The 21,423-nt window shown below is 41.2% G+C and overlaps 1 protein-coding gene across 2 annotated transcripts in view; it reads right to left on the reverse strand.

The window, feature by feature from the left end:
* Positions 1–4,470: 4,470 nt before the first annotated feature.
* GSTCD (glutathione S-transferase C-terminal domain containing) overlaps positions 4,471–21,423 on the reverse strand; it is a 390,707-nt gene continuing 373,754 nt past the window's right edge. Inside the window, exons 11-13 of one of the 2 annotated variants that reach the window (XR_003855814.1) lie at positions 9,431–9,500; positions 7,134–7,266; positions 5,529–5,658 (exon numbers count right to left, since the gene is read on the reverse strand). Coding sequence is in view for 1 of the 2 variants with exons in the window: in XM_029596910.1 (XP_029452770.1) it covers positions 5,522–5,658; positions 9,431–9,500 (207 nt within the window). In the remaining variant the exon portion in view is untranslated. Of the gene's footprint in view, positions 5,659–7,133; positions 7,267–9,430; positions 9,501–21,423 lie in introns of both variants that reach the window. The other variant, XM_029596910.1, reaches the window with a different exon arrangement.

The raw sequence follows: 21,423 nt of genomic DNA on the forward strand, positions 1-21,423 counted from the left end.
AGGTATATGGTGCCATGTAGTCCCTTATTTATCCTATGAAGATTTAGGGGAAATCAATCTATAGAAAACAGTTGGCCAGAGAAAGGGGGAGGAACCATAAAGCAGGAGGTGTCAGAACAGGTAAAAGACTGGGGGTCCCCTTCTTCCCAAGCATGTCCTTGGTTAAATGCCTGTAATACCATACAAGCATGTGTAGAGTGAAAGCCAAATGACCTAATTCAAGAAAGTACTAAAAGACTCAATAGCAACACCTCCCTGGAAATGGAGTCTGGCCAGGTCCTTCGGGTGGTAATAACTGGACACCTTTATTACAGGCAATCAAATGTCAGTGTAGCTGAGCAGCCCCTAAATCTCATAACATCCACAATACAGTGCATAAACAAGGGTTCAGTAGTAGCATCATGACATTCTGTCAGCTCTTCATCCCAAGTTAATATTTGGCTGCAGATATTAACAGCTGCACCGGTCATCATGGAGATATCATCTGCACTTACTTCTTTGGCGTGACGGAGAGAATGAGATTTCCAGCAAGTAGAATTGTCTTCACCGATGGTCCTGTATTCCCTTCTAAGGCCAGAAATCCAAATTGAAATGTATTGGTCCAGCAGTTAAAGATGGTCTTCAATCCCAGCATAAAAAACAGTGCAGAAACCTTTGTCTTCCTATAGTATCCTTCCCAAGAACCCAAAGGAAAAAAGGGACACACCTCAGTGTGAGTCTGATCCTTTTATGCACTAGGAGCCCTACACTCCATCAGGGGCCTGCAGATTGTACAAAATGTTGCTGCTTGACTGCTGACCGGTGCAAGGTTACGTGATCACATTACCTTTATCCTTTTTTTTTCCTTGCAATGCCTACCAGTTGTGGAGCACATTCGTTTCAAGGTCCTGACCTTGCTGCACAGGCTACTTCACAAGCAAACAATACCCTGGTTCAAGGCCGTCCTGTACATGTACCAGCCCGTACGCTCCTTAAGATCTTCCTACAAATATTTCCTTGGGGTCTCTTTGCTGAGAGTTTTACATTTTGACACAGTCAGGGAAAGAACTTTCTCTGGAACCGGCCTCTTCCAGGACAGCTGTGCTCAACATCTTGTTTAAAGTCATTTAAGAAAGTTCTAAAGACATCTTTTCATTCAAACTATCACCTTAAATCATTTTCTTTTTTTAGATGTCAGTCTTGAATGGTTTATTTGTATTCTGACATGAATGATGTATGTTTTTATTTGTAAACCACTTTGCATACACTATGTAGAGTGCAGTCTATACATTTTTATAAAAATAAATATATATATGTAGAAGTTACTGCCAACATCTGGGGTAAGGAAATTTAAATAACTGCTTATCTGCACAGCTTTGCAATTAAAGGTGATTGCTAATTAACAGTAGAGGTAACCTATAGGCAGGGTCCCTGTCTCCTGTAATTCCATGGCTGTGGTAAAGGCTGCAAGATCAGGCTCTTGCAATGGAATTGTCCAGTATTGGCCAAATTGCCATGGAAGACTTAGGGCTGTATCCTACGTCGAAGAGATGCAGTATTGGTGGCAGTGGTAGAACAGCAATTTTAGAGCATTGCTTTTTTTCCTATCCACATTCACCTCATCACAGGACAGGAGAATGGCGACATTGTAGTGTCTTGGGCTGCATCTTATTTCAAACTACAACACTCAGGCCCTCGACAGCAGAGAAGGAGGATGGGGCCCAGTTGATGCAATGCCATTAATGAAGAGGGTGAGTGAGGACGTTGGGGGTAGGAGTAAATTATTAAGAGTGACTGCATCCGTGGGAGGGTGAATGGAAGTGAACCAGCTAGAGTGGATGGAGTTAAGGGGAGTGAATTAGGGTGATCGGTGGTGGGAGAAGGGGTGTGAATGAGGGAAAGTGACAGGATCTTTGGGCTAGGGTGAAGAGTGATTGAGGGAGAGGAAGGGGAACATGGGAGGGGGAAGAGTGAGAGAAGAAAGAGAAAGATCTTGAAATTGGGTAGAAGACTGAGGGAGATTTAGGGGATGAGGAGAGGGAAGAGTGAGAGAAGTTAGTTGCTGAAAGGTTGTAGGAGGATGGGAAATAGTGCAATTGAGAAAGTCAGGGAGGGAATGAAGGAGTGAGGAGATTGGAATGGTGTGAAGAGTGAATGAGGAATTCACAGTGCATCAAGTGGCATGAGATCGGAGGGTGTGTAGGATTGGAAGAGTGATTGGGGTGTGAGGGGATTTGAAAGGGGAGATTAAGGAATGAGAAATTACTACTCACCTGATAATTTCTTTTTCCTTAATCTAGACAGATACTGTTCAGGACCAATGGGTTATGCACCTCTACCAGCAGATGGAGATGGAGCATAAATGATATCATAGTATATATACTCCTGTAGTGACATCAGCTTGTCAGCATTCTTTTCAAAAGCAACTGTGGACAGACTAGCAAAAAAACTCTATTAAAAACAGATAACCATTTCAATACTCAGCCAACATGAAACACTGAATTCAGCCAAGAAATACATTAACAATAGTAAGCTCTATTGTGTATGGTTTGTTTCTACATCTCGAGTAGCACTATAGAAACATTAAGTAGTAGCAGTAGTAGTAAGTATTGTGTGCAGTTGTGGTCACCCCCATCTCAAAACAAATATAGTGACCTAGAAAATGTACAGAGAAGGGCAACCAAAATGGTAAATGGGAAGGAATGGTTCCCTTATGAGGAAAGGTTAAACAGACTAGGGTTTTTCAGCCTGGAAAAGAGATGGCTGAGGGGAGATATGATAGAGGCCTCTAAAATCATAAGTGGAGTGGAGTGGGATGGGCAAATAAGGAATGGTTATTTAGCCCTTCCAAAGTGCTAGAACTAGGGACCACTCCAAGTCGCTAATAGGTAGCCTCTTTAAAACAAAGTGGAGAAAGTTATTTTTCACTCAGTGCCCAATTAAACTGTGGAATTTGTTGCCAGAGGATGTGGTGAAAGAAGCATAAACTGGGTTTAAAAAGGGTCTCGACAGGTTTCTGGAGGAAGTGTCCATAAACCACTATTAGTCATGCAAATTTGGGAAAGCCACTGCTTATCCCTGGTTCCAAACAAGGTCCGGACCTATTTTTTTGGGATCCTACTGTGTGCTTTTTATCTAGACTGGCCACTGTCGGAGACAGGATACTAGGCTTGATGGACCTTTGTTTGGTCTGACCCATTATAGCATTTCTTAGGTTTATACACAAAGGTAGATATTTTTAAGTTGGATGATGTGTGTACATACTTCCCTTATGAAAATACATACTTTTGTACTTCCAAGGACCAATTCATGGAGGCCTCCACCAGTTCACTCACACCTCCACCACTTGGCCCAGCCCCACCACCCAAAATTGTAGAGAAAAGAGAAGTTAGATTTAATGACCATGACTTAAACAGCAGGTATAAAGCGCCCAGTCTGGCAAGGTATGAGCGTATTTATCTTACAAAATTCATGAGTGTGAATGTACATGCTGACCCTACCCTGGGACACCTTTTTTATATGCATATACTTTTCTGTGTAGCAGTGGTAGTACATGCATAGTACTGGCCTTATGAAAAGTTGTTTGGCCTGCACAAAGGCTACTTAAGAACAGATATCCTAAATTTATATGAACCTTTGCATGAATCTTTGAAAATTACCCCTCCTCATGTGTCTGCGAAAGTTAGCAGATATATCGTTCCAATTTTTTACTTTCTTGACTGATAAAATAGGGATCCATATAATCAATCAGTCTTTTTCTGAATATTTTCAATATTACAAATTTAAAAAGTGGCTGATACTGCCATTTTTGTTTTATTTAATAGTTGTCAGGATATCCACAATGAATCTTCATGAGATATTTTTGAATACATTTGGTATATGAAATGTTAAGTTGAAACAAAAAATTATTGTAGTTTGTTATAATTTTTGCACCTGTCATAATGAACATTCTAATTATTTCAGATGTGAGATTGGCCACTGAAATAAACAGAATGAAAGGCATCAGCCAATGAGAGTTCTGGATTTCTCAGTGCAACATTCTAGGGCCACTCCCATGAGGTTTATAATTTACAGCAGGGAAGATGAAGCTTGGCCTTTTGCCCGAGGAATCCAGGCTTGAGTACAAACTAGCATTCCAGCTGGGCATAATTTTAATGAAAAACATAGCTGCCATGGACACTGAATTAGCTCTCCTGCTAATGAGTACTCTCCAAGGAAATGAAAAACTGATATGGTAGAGAGGAAAGGCTCATATTGCAAGTATCTGCATCTGCTCAGCCTGTGCACAAATGACAAATATGAAGGCTGTAACTTTCTAATTCATCCCAAGCCCATAAATATATTTTTCCCACTTAACAGAGAAAATCACAATTTAAAAATAAAACAATTTAAAAAAATGTACATTTTCCTATTTAGGATTATACTATTTAAAAGAGACCATCAAGCTTTTTTTTAATTTTTTTAAGGATACTGATACTTATATTTTCAATTTTTATTTATTCCTACTCCAAAATTCCTGTTTAATAAAGTTTATTTTTTTAACTAAATACATTAATATCTGATAAAGCAGTTAAATAGTTCTTTTTAACTAAAAATAATTTAGCTGATAATGCCCAGATCAAAACCTCTTTGCTACCAGCAGGTGTATTTTTCACACTCCTCCCTTTACAGCAAGTCCTTTGTTTTTAAACATAACCAAAAGATCCTATAATTACCATATTTCCAATTAATCTACAAATCTTGCATGCAAATATGCCCTAGAAATATTTATTGAACATAACATATGCCAGCTGAATTTTTCTTCCTTCTACCCTCATTGAAAAAGAAAGACTGGATGATATTTCCTGTGGTATCCACACAGAGTTTTTTTCCTGGAAAATTTTGGATAAAAAAAGTTTATTTTGATATCTACCTTGATTTAAAAGTCTAAATAAACACCGATAAAGTCCAAAAACAATTTTATACAATAATATTAAAAATAGAGCCTGAAGTCCTTGTACATGATTGAAAGTCTCCTATGTGCAAATATTACACTGTAAATATACGACGGCGGGCTCTGTTTATAAAGTATTATGACAAAAACCTTTTACAAATCAGGCCCTGAATATTTAAAACTATTTACAAAGATACTACAGTAAGGAAAAGAGAAATTCTGCAGCATATATTAGTCCTTTTTTCAATCTCTTCTAGATCTATGTCCCAGATTAAAACCATATATGAGCCATGCTAGCAGTTGTAGCTGTTGCATAAAAGCACGGCAAATGACAATTCAGCAGTGAAGCCAATTCTTCAGCGTCTGCTAATAGACAGAACACTGCTCCAACTGATTTTTTCCTACGAAAACTAGCAGCCATTTGTGACAGGGCACAAGCGGAATTTGCAAAGCTTTCTCCTGTGGCGTCCTGTTTTGAAAGCGGTGGCTTCCAGATTCCTGCTCTCCGGCTCCCAGTTAGGGTGGGTACCCCCCTCCCAAGATGTCGTCACAGTCTTTGATCACCTGGATATTTTTTTGGTGATCTAACATCCAACAGGAGGCCTTGATCTATAGAGGGACTCCCACGATCATGTTGTTTTTTGGTGAGCAGGTTTCTGGTTCCATGGAGACGACTTGAGCAGAGTAGCCGTGCCCTTCTGCAGCCCAAGCCCGGTCCAGATCCACCAAACCCATGCAACGTTTTCCTGATAAGGGAGAATAACGGAAAGGCGTATTATTTTTCCAGAATTCCATACTGTTCAAAAAACATCTGGCATATGGATCATCCCAAAGTTGCTTTCGTATCTACAGACTATATAAAAGGGAAAGGTTTGTAAAAGCCCACTAATCTTCACATCTCTGTTCTGTTCTCTAAACATTACCCAGGGAACACAAAAGACTATTTCATCGTTCACCTAAGATCTCTGAGTTGTAGTGATGACCTCTGACCCATACTACTTATGCAATAAGGATAATTAGAGGGCTGTTGTTTTCTGTTAGGTGTGTAAAAAAAAATACAATGTAAATAGATCTATTCCCCTGTGCTTCTTGATCTAACATTTATGGTCTTTTTTTTATTGGTAAAAATGACCTCAATTGAGCATTAGTTATCTGAAACATCTACTTTCTGTTTATTGAAACATTTTATGTCGCCATCTGTCCATTGTAGAAAAAAAAAAAAAGGTGCCCGGCAGCCTTCAAATAATGTTATAAAAGGGTGCGTGTGCCATGTTTAGGTTGCATTAACTAGGAGTGCTGTGGGACCAGACTTATTTTCACAGAGGAGAAATGGAGACCGGGGAAGAATACAGTTGTGTTTATTCGCAATTATAAAACAAGCCAAGGGAATTTACCCGAACAGAGTTTGTAATGCACCTCTATGCTAGACAGAATGTGCTCTTACAAGGGGGATGGCCTGCATCTGTTACAAAGCTCAACAGCTGGGGAGTTCAAACCTCCCACTTCAAAAAGTTTTCATTAATTCCTCCCTCCCCCCGACAGATTCTGAACCAGCTAAAATGCACAGGAGATGGGTGCAGCCACTGATGTCTGCTCTTAAGGCACAGCAGGCACGACTCGGGACACCAATAAATATATAGTTCAAACTGGACTCCATTATACTATTGACCCGATCCTAAAAATCAAATGAAAACGATCCTTTTAAATTGGGAGGGGGGGGGAATGTCTCCAATATTTTGCAGTTTAGCCCCTATCTTTTGGGCTCCTTTAAATCCTGTATTGGATTACAATCTAAGAAATCCTGCTCAAGGATAAATAACCAGATTATGGGCGGAGTTTATGGAGCAAAGAATGGATACAGAACCTGTGTGTGTCTCACCTTCTCTTTTTACCTAAATGCTTTCCATGAGTTAGGAAATGGGGAAAACACGTGTAAGTAAAAATATTTTATAAAGTGTTATAGTTTATCAAAAAAGGGAAAAAAAAGATGCCAACTAAAAACATTAAAATCAGCTCCAACTTCATTACAGGCAGATGAACTTGTTCCATCAGATGTAAAACAACCTGTACTGCGCAAGCCTGAAGAATGTGCCTCCCGAGAGAGAGTACAAAATAGCAGATTTAGTGTCACATTCCAGCTGCAGAAAAATATTTGCTTTCACTACACTTCTTGTATCAGGAGAGCTTACGCCACACTATTTAAAAGAAATCAAATGAGTACTTGATCCGTTTGTACTCCTATTCCAAGTAAAATTGCTGATGGAAAAGCCTGAACTGCCAGCAATGCACGCTAATCTTCTACAACCCTTCAAAGATCATGTTTAGGTCACATCTTGATGTGGATATAAGGTTCACTGTGGAATGCAAAAAAAGAAAGGGGGATGGAGATTACCAAATCATTGTTTCTCTTACCCCTTTTATGTTCTTCATTTAAATATGTTTGTTTAAAAAAACAAGAAGAAAAGCAAAACATATTAACCTATTTGGTCTCCAATATAAGAAGCCATCACAGGTTGAAGGCATGTTAAACAGACACAGAAATGCATATCAGACTGTGCTATAAACACATTCTTTGGATGCTATGCTATATAGGTTCAAATTAGGTCATTTTTGTCTTCCATAACAATAGACGACACACTAGTTTCATTCTACAGAAGAAAAAAAAATCATTTTCTCTCTTATAACATGCAAACTGTGTTTAAGAAACACCAAGTTATGTTTGCCTTTACACCAGAGTAGCATAACTGTTGAAAAGTGAAGTAGAACATAATGCAATATTAGATGCAAATGAGAACCGAAATCCTTGGCACATGCTACATCTCAAAGGATGAACCCCCAAGATGTTTCATGTACAAAACCTTTTAATGGGACTTCCTGTTCTCTCAGCTGCTGGGTTAAAGAGCTCCACGGTTTTTGGTTTATTACAGCACCCTGGAGATCACGACAAACTGATCTTTAATCTGAAGTAAATATTCCAATAATTTCTCTATCAGCTATAAAACAAATTTGTTGTAAAAACATTGGGCCAGCAAATACAGTTAAAATAATGTTACTACAAAACACAAATATCAGTTGTACTCTATTTTTATATATCAGTTTTTCCTGTTACTGTCTGTGTTATTGTACTGATCAGTTATGAATAAAGGGCCCTATATAAATTTCTCATTTGCAAAGTGAACATTTTAAACACAGTTTTTTCTTAGGTGGCCTAGTGGTTCGAGCAGAGGGCTGAGAACCAGAGAAGTCGGCAACCAAATCCCGCTTCTCCTACTGACAAACCCTTGTGACCTGGGGCAAGTCCCTGTACCTCCCCCAATTGCCCCCGGTACCAACTTAGATCGTAAGCTCTCTGGGGCAGAGACCTGAACTGTAACTCACCTTGAACACTGGTTTGGAAAGATGAGTAATTTCACTCAAATCTTTGAAAGCGATAAAAATAGAAAAGTATTTTTCTTTGCAAAACAGTTCCAAGATACTACCGTCTAGGGGCCTTTGTGTTTTTTTGTTTTTAAAGAAAAGTACAAAATTATAGCATGCATGGCTCTTTCAAGCAGAGCTGGCTTTACCGCCACCATGCTGGCCTGTGCAAAACCTGGTAACAGCACCCTCCATGGCCGAGGGGAGGGTTGCCCCTGCTCCCGGAGCGCTGAAGGTGAAAGTGAAAGTGCCTGCTGCCCCCTTTGAAGCTTCAGCAGCACCTTCCTTGACTAGGGGGAGGGGAGGAAGGGACCCCTCCAGGTGGCATTGCCATGCCCCTGAAGCAGCGGCGCCCTGTGCATACTGCACAGGTTGCACCCCCCCCCCCCCCCCCCCCGAAAGTCATCCCTGCTTTCAAGACAAATTCTTATCTAGGAGAAGTTTTATCCTAACTGCACAGTGATCTCTGCCCCACTCACTCAGGGCCCTTTTGTGAATGAGGATTTTTGCTGCAAGCATAAAATAAAAGACCACCATTAGTGAGTAGGACCCCCAAAGGCCCATATCAAATCTAGCCATGCCCTCGTCTCCCTCAGGGTTCAGTGTAAAAGGGAGATAAATGAAACAAATATACATCGGGGATTTTGTTTTATTAGTAAAATAGTCACATTTCAACAAAGATGAAAAAATGTATGATGAATAACAGTTTGAACAAACTGGAAAACACACAGCAAGCTTAAGTATGTTTTGCAATTTGTCACTCTTAACCATTTCAGACTGTTTAAGATAAATCTCATTGAGACCAATAAAAAAATGCCAATTTGTTACATCGCTTCAGATATTTCTGTTTGGTCAATTATAGTTTATCACAACTTCAAAAATCGCCCAACCACCAAAATATCATCTCCCCAAGAAAAGGACAAAAACACTAAAAATATACAAACTACTTAGCTGACCTGTCAGGCAAGAGATAAGCACTGTCGAATTTATGTTGGCTCCCTGTTATAAATGTACTTGTTTTTCCCGTGGTGAATAAGCGAGCATATCGCTGCATAGAGTGTGCATAATCTTCACAACAGCTGCTTAACTGGGAGCACATACCTATAAGTCTTCGTTCGGGAGGAAGCTGGACAGCTGTCTGATCTGCAAATCTGCACAAAATCATGTGCTCCTACAACAAAAGGTCAGAAGCACAGTCTAATTTTATTGCACTGTTTGAAACAGTTACTTGGCTCCAGCTTAACTACCCTAAAGCATACGACATAAAACGGAAAGTCATATCATGAAGTTTAGGACTACAAGACTGTTTTAAAGGAATTTCCACTTACCTAGAACTGGGTGGCATTTCCCAAGGCCACAAAGGTGAATTTTAAAAGCTCGGTGCGCGCCAAAACCGGGAGGATACGCGCACAACAAGCTGGGCCAGTGTGCCCGGAGCGGAGTTTAAAAGTTGCCCACGTACGCGCGTTATCTCCCGCTACGCGCGCAAATGAAAGGCTCCTAACAAGGGGTGGGTTGTGGGCATGGTCTGGGCGGGGCCTGGGCGATCCTGGATGCCACCTTGAAATTTGCACGTAAATATTTATACGCGCAGGCTCGCGCTGCATAACTGCACATCTGCTATGGATGGCGTGTAAGGCGTAAAAACAAACAAACAAAAAAAAAAAAAACTAAACACATCAGCGGGGTTTTAATGGTTGGAGCTAACAAGGGAGAAAGGAGGCTATTAAACTAGGGGGCTTTGGAAGTCCTAGTCCTTACCTGCTTTTATTTATTTATTTAATAATTTTAATGTACCGGTTTTTCATGCAAACATATCAAATCGGTTTACAGTGGCTAACAAATATGCATTTAAAAATATTTGCATTTCCAAAAGAAAAAGGAAGTAAATAAATAGTTTCATAATATAAATAAAATTAAATAGTAATCTAAATAAAATGGTAAACTACATAATTATAAAATTTAAATAGAGAGGTAGTGTAGTAAGAGCAGAGATTAATAAAATAAAAAAATATACATTACCTTGGTATATAAGCAGTAGTCTGATATCATTAGGATAACATCTCTTGGAAGGCTTGGGAAAACTGGTAATGGTGCTGGCGCACATGTCTTAAAATCCTCCCACTTAAGTGGCAGAAGCGGCATTTGCGTGCTTAAGGCGAGCGTCCACTTAAAATTGCGCGCACCTATGCGCATGCTCAGACTATTTTATAAACAGGCACAAGTTATAAAATGGCTGCGTCCCTGGGCGCTGGCCGACGAGCACATGCGCACGTGTGCCTGTTAAAAAAAAGTTACCATAACAGTGAGCAGCAAATCTCAACTCAAAGGTGAATTTTAAAAGCCCGGCATGCGCCAAAATTGGAAGACGTAGGCACCAGTCGGGCTCGCACGTGCCCACCAAATTTTAAAAGCCACCCGGAGGCACACGTATCTCCTGCTGCGCGCATATCTCGATTGATTTCCTCAAAAAGAGGAAAGGTGTGGGCGAAGCACGGGCGATTCAGGGCGTGACCCTATTGATGTGCGTGTAAATACTTAGGCGCCCCAGCGTGCGCCCAGGTCCCTCTGCTGCATAACTTTACTTCTGCTATGGAGGAGGTGTAAGTTGTTAAAAAAAAAAAAAAAAAGAAATTAGCTCTTTCTGCCGGGATTAAAGGGTCTGTGGTAAGTGGAGGGAGTGCAGGCCATCTAATGACTTATGCAGTAGACTCGGGATTTGTGCGCCTAGGCACACACCCACTTAAAATTGGGCACACTTATGCATTTATTTTATTTATTTATTTTTTATATATACTGACATTCGATCAGAGATATCACATCGATTTACTTTCAGGTACTGGAGGTTATTTCCCTATAACCTAGAGGGCTTACAATCTAAGGGGGTCATTAATCAAAATACGATAAGATGTTTTCGCATGCATTAATACTTACCGCATTTTGATAAATCCAGGCCTAAGTTTTGTACCTGAGGCAATGGAGGGTAAAGTGACTTGCTCAAGGTCACAAGGAACGACAGCGGGACTCAAACCCCGGTCTCCAGGTTCATAGCCCACTGCTCTAACCACTGGGGGCAGGCTATTTTATAACTTGTGCACATATACGCGTGCAAATTATAAAATAGCCACATATCTGGGCGCATACTGATGAACACGAGCCACAATGTGTCAGTGCGCTGGTTGGAAAGAAACCGTCCCTGAGGATAACCTTCATACAATTCTGTGTGGCCCCATACATGTGCATTTATGAGATACATGCATTGAAATCTACATTATTTTATTACCTGTGCATATCAGGAATGTGCAAGATTATAAAATATGCATATGTCTACCTACCAACACATGCGAGTATGTTTGGTTATGCGTGAATACCCGAAATGCATTGAAAGCGCATACTTTTTCTACCCTTGTTGTAAACATATGTGCATATAATTTCTGCATGAAAAAAAATATAACTTGCATAAAACCCTGATTTCCATGGGGAAGTCGGATGCTTTACAACAGGTGCTAGTAAAGTGAAATCATCAGTTTGCTGACACCTCCACCAGTTCATCCAGTCCTCCAAGTCATCGAGATCCTTCTAGTTCCTCACCCTGAACACTTCCCAGCTCACGCAGACCTCCCACTCAACAACAGCAGACCATCAATCCATCCCCTGATGCTACTGAAAGGAGCCTCTGAGCCAACTGAATCATCCCGGTTCTCCCAGGCCCAGACCTGTAGCCTACCCCAGAGCTGGCTGACTTCATGAAGTCATTTGCTCCTGGGACTACACGAGGTTGGCAAGCACCAATCTGCATGGTGGAGCCAGCAGGACAAGAGACATGTGTGCTCTCTCCTGGACTCTTCAGGTTCTGGACTACCACTGATGAGGCAGGCTGAAAGTCTCAGCCTGGGGTGGGGGAAAGTGAACCAGAGGATGGGAATTCAGTTGGCCTGGGGAGAGCCTTCCTGCTGCATCGGTTGGTAAAGGGGTGCGTCCGCCCGCAGGGGTCTTTGTGTCTCACTCCGAGTGCAAGGGGTGATTGCAGCTAGCAGCAGGCCTTGTGTTAGCCCCTGGCAGCTAACACTGATGCATTACAGCCAGCAATAATCCATCAGCATTATCTCTCAGAAAACACAGCACGTTTTCTGAGAGATAATTTTCAAATTAAAACCAGATGATAGCGCACAGCCAATTTTAACGCTTCTTAATATATTGGCCCCACAATTAGCTGTCAAGCAAAATTCCTGTTGCCAATACAGCTCTGAAGGTTTTAGGATAGTATTGCCTATGAAAGCTGTGGAACTGCAGGGGAGTTTCTTAAAAACATTCTGTGAAGTTAGGACATTCCATAGCAATGTATTCATTTTTTTTTAGTACATTTTGATCATACAGACAGACACTGTATCAGTAATGTAAATAATGGGCATTATTCTGGAAAAATACAGATGAAATAGAGCTTTGAAAATTTCTGATTTTTCTGCATTCCCCTTTTTGCATTGGCTTGTTTATTTTGCTGTAATTTTCTGTCATAGGAAGCTTTATACATTCAGGCCGATACAGTTCAGTGTGCTCCAATGGATCACACTGTTAGCCGGCATTTGGACGCGCGTTTTTGACACGCTAGCTTTACCCCTTATTCAGTAAAAGGTAATAGCGCATCCAAAACGCGTGTTCAACCCCCCCCCCCCCCCCCCGAACCTAATAGCGCCTGCAACATGCAAATGCATGTTGATGGCCCTATTAAGTATTCTCGCGCGATTCAGTAAGTAAAATGTGCAGCCAAGCCGCACATTTTACTTTCAGAAATTAGTGCCTACCCAAAGGTAGGCAATAATTTCTCCGGGCACCGACTTAATATCATGGCAATATTAAGTCGGAGGTCCAGAAAGTTTAAAAAGTAAAAAATAGGCCCGCGGCTCGCGGGTTGAAATCCGGACGCTCAATTTTGCCGGCGTCCGGTTTCCGAACCCATGGCTGTCAGCAGGCTCGAGAACCGACGCCGGCTGTCAAACCCACTGACAGCCGCCACTCCTGTCCGAAAAGAGGCGCTAGGGACGTGCTAGTGTCCCTAGCGCCTCTTTTTACCACCGGGCCTAATTTAAATTTATTTACTGTATCGCGCGCACAGGAGAGGGTCCTGTGCGCGCACCGGGAGAGCGGGCGCTCGCCCGCTCTCCTGTGATTTTACTGTATCGGCCTGTATGTTTGCTGGATCTGGCTCTATGCCTTCCTGAAGCTGCACAAGCAATCAGTGAAACTAAGAACTCCACATAAGTCTGAAGCTTATAGTCTTGAAGCAAAGAATTTCCAGAAAATTTCTTCAAGAAATACACCCAAATACATATGTAATACAGTATATCTTTGCAAATTTTATGAAATTTGTCCTTTATTTTCTTAATGACCTTAACAAAGGTTCACTGTGCTTACTCTTGTGGTCTCCAGTATTATTTAAAGTCATGTGTTCTGAAAAAGAGGGCTCCCTAAGAAAATGAACATTAGCAATTCACTTGCATATATAAGTGCACATATATGTCTATATATGTGTGTGTATACTTCATATACACATTATGGCTAGCCTCAGACCCTGTGCAAGCCTGTAGAAACTGTAGCTTCTCCAGACTGATGCGCTTCTACCTGTCTGGGAACACTCCATGTGAGGACTACTCACAGAGACAAGAATATACCATGGGCAAATGGATATCTTTGATCAATTTGCTGGAGACAGATTATTTTTGGAACAGCACTGTAAAAGTAATCATTTGGATTTCTGACACATCTTACGTCCAAACAGGATTCCACTGTGCCAGAAGTGAGTAAACTGATTGAGGGCCTATTTTATTTTTGATACTGCTAAGGCTGCCGGCTAACGTTTTAGGCAGCTGCAAGATACCTGAACATCTAATTCTCTCAAAGATTCAGAGGCCAGTATTCAGTAAAACAGCGAGCAGACAAGTTATCCAGCTAAAGTTAGCAGGACAAATCTCCCACTGAATAGTCACCTAGGTTATCCAGGTAATGTCACCCAGACAACTTTAAACCTAACATAATATATTCAGAACATAGCCCAGGTCGATTAACCAAATAAGTTTAACCCTTCCTGGCTATATCCCCCAGCCTCTCAACCCCGTCCAAATACTTTAAGTGCGGGCTAGCATCCAATTCTTCCCCCAACCCCCCCTTACCCCCAAAATTAAAAAACTATTGAAGTGGGCCCTCCCATGAGAAGTCCCTTCCTGCCCTCTACCTCACCTCCCCCCCCCCAACCACACAACCTCCATCCCCACCCTCCGGACTCCTCAAAGCCCCAGCCAGGAGCATGGTACTATCTTGCCCATTCCCAGCTGCTTTCTGCGTTTCTTTGACAGTAACGCTGGAAGTGGCTGGGAGTTGGTAAATCAGTACTGCACTCCCGGATGGGGTGGGAGGCAGGAGGGGACTCAGTGCATTTGCATTAAATATCATGGAAAGGAATGGACTGAGTTCAACCAAAAAATCCAATGCTGTTCGCACTGGACTAGAAATAAAGAAAAATCATCCCTCCTGCCTCCCCCAGTTCAGGGCAGGCATTATTCAAATGCCTAATCCAATGCAAAAAGAATTACCGTAGGTTTTTTAGATGAATTCACTCCATCTGGCGAGTCTTAACCATGAGATCACATGATCAATCTTTTATTTTCTCCAATTGATTTGCTTTGCCTAATTTTCTATTATGATGTTTTATGTTCTACAATATGTTTTGTGACTTATCAATTTGAGCAGTGTCTCTATTTCCTGTTTTTTGATTAGCTGTTCTGGGTCACATGACTTTTTGTAGCTATTTTTGAAGGACTTTATTGCTTTAAAGACTCTGTTTACTAGGTTTAGTTTGACGGTATAGGGATTAAAAGCCATTAATGAACTTTGCTTTAGTATTTGGGAAGATCTTGTTGCTAGGTATTATTATGTACGCCAGAGAAGATCAACTCTGGTTCTCAAGAGCCACAAACAGATCTAGTTTTCAGGATATCCACAATGTTCATAAACTACATCTGAACTTGAGGACTGAAGCTGGCTACCTCTGGTGTATGTGATATGTTTAGTTTGTTATATTTATCATTTCAGACTGTATTAGCATTGTTGGTTCTGTATTTTTATTTTGAAGCTGGTATTCAAACAGAAGTTAGCTGGATAAGTAGGACTTATCTGTCTAAATAGCAGCTGCTGAATATCCAGCTGTGTTCAACTGGCAACACTTAGCCGGATAAATCGCACAGGAGAAGGCATGTCGCTTGGTCTCTTGTAATTGTAGCTCGATGCTCCTTAATCTGAGCTACAGTTTCTTTGACTTAATCTCTAAACAGGCTATCTCCCATACACCTGCAAGCCAATCATGTACATCTTTCCGTAGACTTATGGCTCTTAACCAAGCCAGCTTGTGAGTCCCAGTGGCTGCCACTGAAGTTCTGGCTAGTGTTGAATGCATCATAGACTGAGCAGATTAAGTGCTTCTCATACTCCTCTGTGTCCTCCACCACCACTTTACAAATTGCTGCATGCTCTAGATCTAGTGATTCTGTTAGGGACTTTAGCTTCTTAACTGTTAGGGAAAAAAGTGTTGTGGTTGGCCTTGAATCAGGGTCTGCTTGGTTCAGGGCTGATGTGTTATGCATGAAACCACAGAATGGCTCTGGGGAAACCAGGCTCAAAATTTAGAAACTTTTAAATGAATAATGTGTGTTCTAAAATTATTTTAAATAAAGTAAATACCTACACTACCAATGGTGAAAAATTTTTTTAATAGTGTGTATAAATTTAAAAATATTAAATGGAGTCAGAGAAAGGTTTCATACATGGTGTAGGTGCCCCGCACCTCCGTAAGGTGAACTTATAATCATCAACCTTCCTCCTCCTCCTCAATAACTTTTAACGATTCTTTTTTGAAAATTTTTTAATGTGAACTTGTGTTGTCCCTAACAACACCTGAAGGACTCTTCCGTGGCAATATAATTTTTAAATGCGTGACCGCAAAAGTTTACTCCATAATTCTCAATGAGAATGTCAATAAAGGGTATAAAAACAGACTTCCCCGATTTTGGTTGGTGTGTCCATCTTCTTATGGGTTATCCCTAACATGTTTCAGACAAGAATGCCTTTCCTCAGGGGGTTCGATGTTTGCCAGGACCAACTTCACGGAGTCTGCAACCCTCTCCTCGACGGTTTCTCCTGAGCTCGAGATGTTATGCCACAAGGCGATCTTCCTCTATCGATCGCCAGGAAGAATGACCTGTCAGGTGAACTGGCTCCTTATATATATTGCTGCTGGAGCTGAAAGCAACCAATGAAACGATTCAACGTTGCAACAAGGTTAATGACGTCACAATCGGACCTGCAAGAGAACTCGCTCTAAGTGCTGGTAATGCAATGCATGGACCTGGATAACCCATAAGAAGATGGACACACCAACCAAAATCAGGGAAGTTTGTTTTTATACCCTTTATTGACATTCTCATTGAGTATTATGGAGTAAACTTTTGCGGTCACGCATTTAAAAATTATATTGCCACGGAAGAGTCCTTTAGGTGTTGTTAGGGACAACACAAGTTCACATTAAAAAATTTTCAAAAAAGAATCGTTAAAAGTTATTGAGGAGGAGGAGGAAGGTTGATGATTATAAGTTCACCTTACGGAGGTGCGGGGCACCTACACCATGTATGAAACCTTTCTCTGACTCCATTTAATATTTTTAAATTTATACACACTATTAAAAAAAATTTTCACCATTGGTAGTGTAGGTATTTACTTTATTTAAAATAATTTTAGAACACACATTATTCATTTAAAAGTTTATTCAATTGCACAGCGACAGAGTTTAAGCTCTTGATTGTTTTTGTTCAGTACAGCAGTTCGCGGTAGAGGTGTATCTTTTGATATTGATTAGGTTTGTCAAAATTTAGAAAGCCTGGTATATGGCCCCACCCCTGAGGATCATGATTGACCCTCAGGGGATTCAATAGGTATGCTGGAACATTTAGAATAGGGGTGGTCAACTCTGGTCCTCGAGAGCCACAAACAGGTCAGGTTTCAGGATATCCACAATGAATATGCATGAGAAAGTGCATGCAAATCTAACTCATGCATATTCATTGTGGATATCCTGAAAACATGGTCTGTTTGTGGCTCTCGAGGACCGAATTTGGCCACTTCTGACCTAGAGGGTGTTGTCAGCATTTAGACAGCTAGGAGGCCAAGGTACTGTAAGGGTGTTCTGCAAAGTTCTTATTAAAATATACACCAGTAAAAAGCAGAGATGCAAAGCAGAGGCAAGCCACAGTATAAGTCATTACTCTTATGTATTATAATCACATTTTTGCTAAAGGAATAGTCTGAAGAAAACTAATGCTGCTAGAACACTAGAAAAACTACTTAGAAATGCAGAAATGTGCCAAAGATCAGTGTCTGCATTCCATTTTATCTCTAGACTCATCTTACACACACACACAGACAGTATTTGTATATTACAGTGATCAGACTTGTAAAAACTATCCAAAGCTGCTGAAATGCTAAATTGTATGCTAAAGGTTAAAAAGTATGTTAAGAGACAGAATCAGCACTAAGTTTTGTTTCTGGCTTCTGGGTTCAATTTATAAGAAATCACTGGGGATAATATTCAGTAGGCCAGTTAGTGGACAAGTTATCCAGCTAAAGTTAGCCGGATAACTTGTTCCATATATTCAGCAGGAAAACTGTCCTACTGAAAATACTTGTCTAAAGTTATCCAGCTATGTCTTCAAAAGATATATGCGTAAGTAGCGCAGGGAAAGTAAAAAAAAAAAAAAAAGTGGAGGGGTCTGTGACTCGAATTTCTCCTCCCCCACCACCAAATTTCACAGATGCCCTAGCAACTCTTGCACCCCCCACCCCACATCCCCTCCAATATCTCACAAATGTCCCCTGGTCCATTGCTGATCCTCCTCCCCAAGCTCCTTCCATGAATTGAAATGAATTGTTGCTGCCAGGCCTTCCCACTCCTAATCCCATGCCATCTACATATATTCCCCTCCACACTCCCTACCCCTGGTCCCTCTCTCCATCCCACCAAACCCTAAAAATACCTGCCAAGAATGGGGCCAAAACTTATCTATTAATTATTGCATTATAATTTGTACCCTGGAATAGCACTATCCCACTGATTATCCTCCTTCCACCATGTCTCTGAGATGCCAATTACGACTCTCTCACTGCTGTACACTCTAACTCTCCCATCTTACTTCCTAGACTTCTGACATTGGTATACAAACCTTTCAAAGTGTGTTTTTGTTTGTATTTACATTCTGGTTTTCAGTTGACAGGGATAAATTGGAATCTTTTAGCTCAGTGAGTTTTTAATTATAGGTACTTGGACTACTTTTCTTATTATTGGAACCTCTTCGTTGGGATGCCCTAACTCTAATGCTTCATTAGTATCCTTTGAAGATACCTCCCTCCGAACCATGCGCTGCTGAGTGACTGTCGGCTTTCCCCTCTGTTCTAGTTTAAAAGCTGCTCTATCTCCTTTTTAAAGGTCAGAGCCAGCAACCTGGTTCCAGTAAGTTTTTTTTACTCATCTTTGAGAGCTGAATCCGTGTCTGCATTGTCACATGATGCTACCCACACTTTATGGTGAATTCATGACTGTTTGTCAACAGAGAACATTTCAGTCTCCCCCTTCAAATATATAAAAAGAAAACCTGATTGTTTAAACAATATATAAAAAAGAAATCCAACCATATTATTGCTATTACCCAAGTAATTAGTAACATAGTAAATGATTGCAGATAAAGACTAAAATAGTCCATCTAGTCTGCCCAGCAGATGTTTAGGGTTGTAGATAAACTGAAACAAAGAATAAATGTCTTGCCTAGATCACACAGTAGCCAAGAAAAGCTTGAACTTGTGTCCCTGGATTTCTCCTGATACATAGAGTTCTGATCAATGTAAAATACCTCTCCTTTTAAAATTCTGTACATTAAAGTAAAATAAACAAAAAGATGTAATGTTAAAAAAAACACATTACATTCATTTAAGTCATAACACTGCTCATCCTATCAATTACAATTCCAAAGTAACTGCGGTTTTGCAACTCATTCAAATCAAACTGATTTCAGTGAATTGTAACTTGCTTTTTTGCTTACCATCCACATGACACTTTTACATACAGCTGGCCAAATTAGAGCTGGGTAGGGGGAATCTAATGCAATATTAATCATTATTTGAACTTTTAACCTAGTTCAGAAAAGCAATCATTTACAGCAACATCTGTTTCAAGTAATCAAATCTATACATAAATTGTATAACTTGGGATTCTCATGGAATGGTAATAATTCAATTGTCTTGAAAAGAAAACTGTACACGTGTGTACATTCTGCTTATCTTTTTTTTTTTAAACCCAAACTACCTCCAACTAACCTATTATCTTGGTATGAAGACCAGTCACATGCTCCAAACCTCTGTCCAGCAGCCACAAACACCTGCATGACCAAACAATCTGCACAAAATCAATCTATTTTCTACCAACGCCTGTTGCCTCACAGACATAACATAGTTTAACACCCCAGAGGCACGGGCTCATTCCAGGCAAGTACAGCAGGCATTTAAATACAAGCTAGCATGAACTTTATACAGCAAACAAAAACCCCTTGTCTGCTGTCCATTATCAAGCTGCAGCAGGCTCATACAGTCTTTTCACTTGGATAACCACTACTAACATGTCAGCCATTGGGTTATCCTTGCCCCATCCAATCAGGCCTGGCTCCCTGGCATCTTCTTCCAAGAGAGACTCAATTAACCTCATCTGAACCCAGCAATTAATGTTATCTGTCTCTGCTGTCCATGTTCACCTAACTGTCTTTTGGTCATGGCTCTCCTGGACTACAATTCCCAGCAGCCTCTTGTTTTCCAATTCTCCTCCTTAAAGCTGTATCATTTCTTTTATCTCCTTTAGACTCTGTTTCCTTTGGAGCACCTTTCTGCTTCTCTGAATGGCTAACTCCTCCTGGTTTCTGAACTGTTTCCAGCTGTATGGGGGTTCCCACTCATTACACTAAGTAACAGAAGATGGAACTAAATGCAAAGGCTCGCGCCCCTGTGCGTGAAAGCCCTGCCCCTAACTGCGACACCGCTGGGTTGGGGGCACGCCCACCTCCCTCCTAGCGGGAAGGAACATCCCCCGATGGCCGAGTGCGCACTTCATTGGAGCGCATGCGCCGGGCCTGACGTCGGCGAAGTCATCGGCCTGCAACGCGTGCTGCGAGTGCGTTGCAACGCCGATAAAAGAGGGCCCCGTCGCCGCCAGTAGCCCCTTTTACCTGGCGGCGACGGCATGAAATCCCACCCATCCACCCCCAGTAACCAGATAAGTCATGTATTAACAATAGCAACAACAGCCATTCATTGTCACTAACGTACATATCTGTAGTTAGGAATCTTATCTTAGTAATAAGTTTACTTCAAAAGTTATGCTTGTTCCTCTGTTCTATCAACCTGTTACAGCATGCAAGGTGTATTATATGTCGCAGCTTTAGGCGGGTGAACGAGCCGCGGCCGTATTAAGTAGGCTGGAGGTATGGGCCCCCCTGGCTAGCAAGAGCAAGGCGGGAGGCCGGAGGAGGGGGGACGCCTTGCTAGGAGACACGGCGGATGGCCCCTGGTACCATTGGTTATATATACAATTAGCGGCTCGTGCATATCATATACAAATTGTTTAAAGTACAATAAAGCTGCGGCCTCTTCCACCATAAAGGTCTATTGCCTCGTATTTTGTAGTCTTACAAGAATTTTGTGACAATATGTGAAAATTCGGGACAAGGGATGAGGGGGAGGGGGGTGGACCACGCAGCAGTGATCTCGCCGTTAGTGCCTTCTGCCCTTGAGCAGACAAAAACCCAAGACTATTTCTCATTATTGACAGAATGTGTTAGCTTCTCTATCTAGGAGTTTTGACATTACTGAAAGACAGATAGGGGTAGATTTTAAAAGAAGAGTGCACACATGGATGCAACGATTTTATAACATGTGCACGCTGGTGCGCGCATGTTATAAAATCCATGGGCTGCGCACGCAGGGGTCCTAATTTTAGAAAGTATGTGCGGCGA

The sequence above is a fragment of the Rhinatrema bivittatum genome, chromosome 1 (assembly GCF_901001135.1).
Source record: "Rhinatrema bivittatum chromosome 1, aRhiBiv1.1, whole genome shotgun sequence".
Taxonomy (NCBI): Eukaryota; Metazoa; Chordata; class Amphibia; order Gymnophiona; family Rhinatrematidae; genus Rhinatrema; species Rhinatrema bivittatum.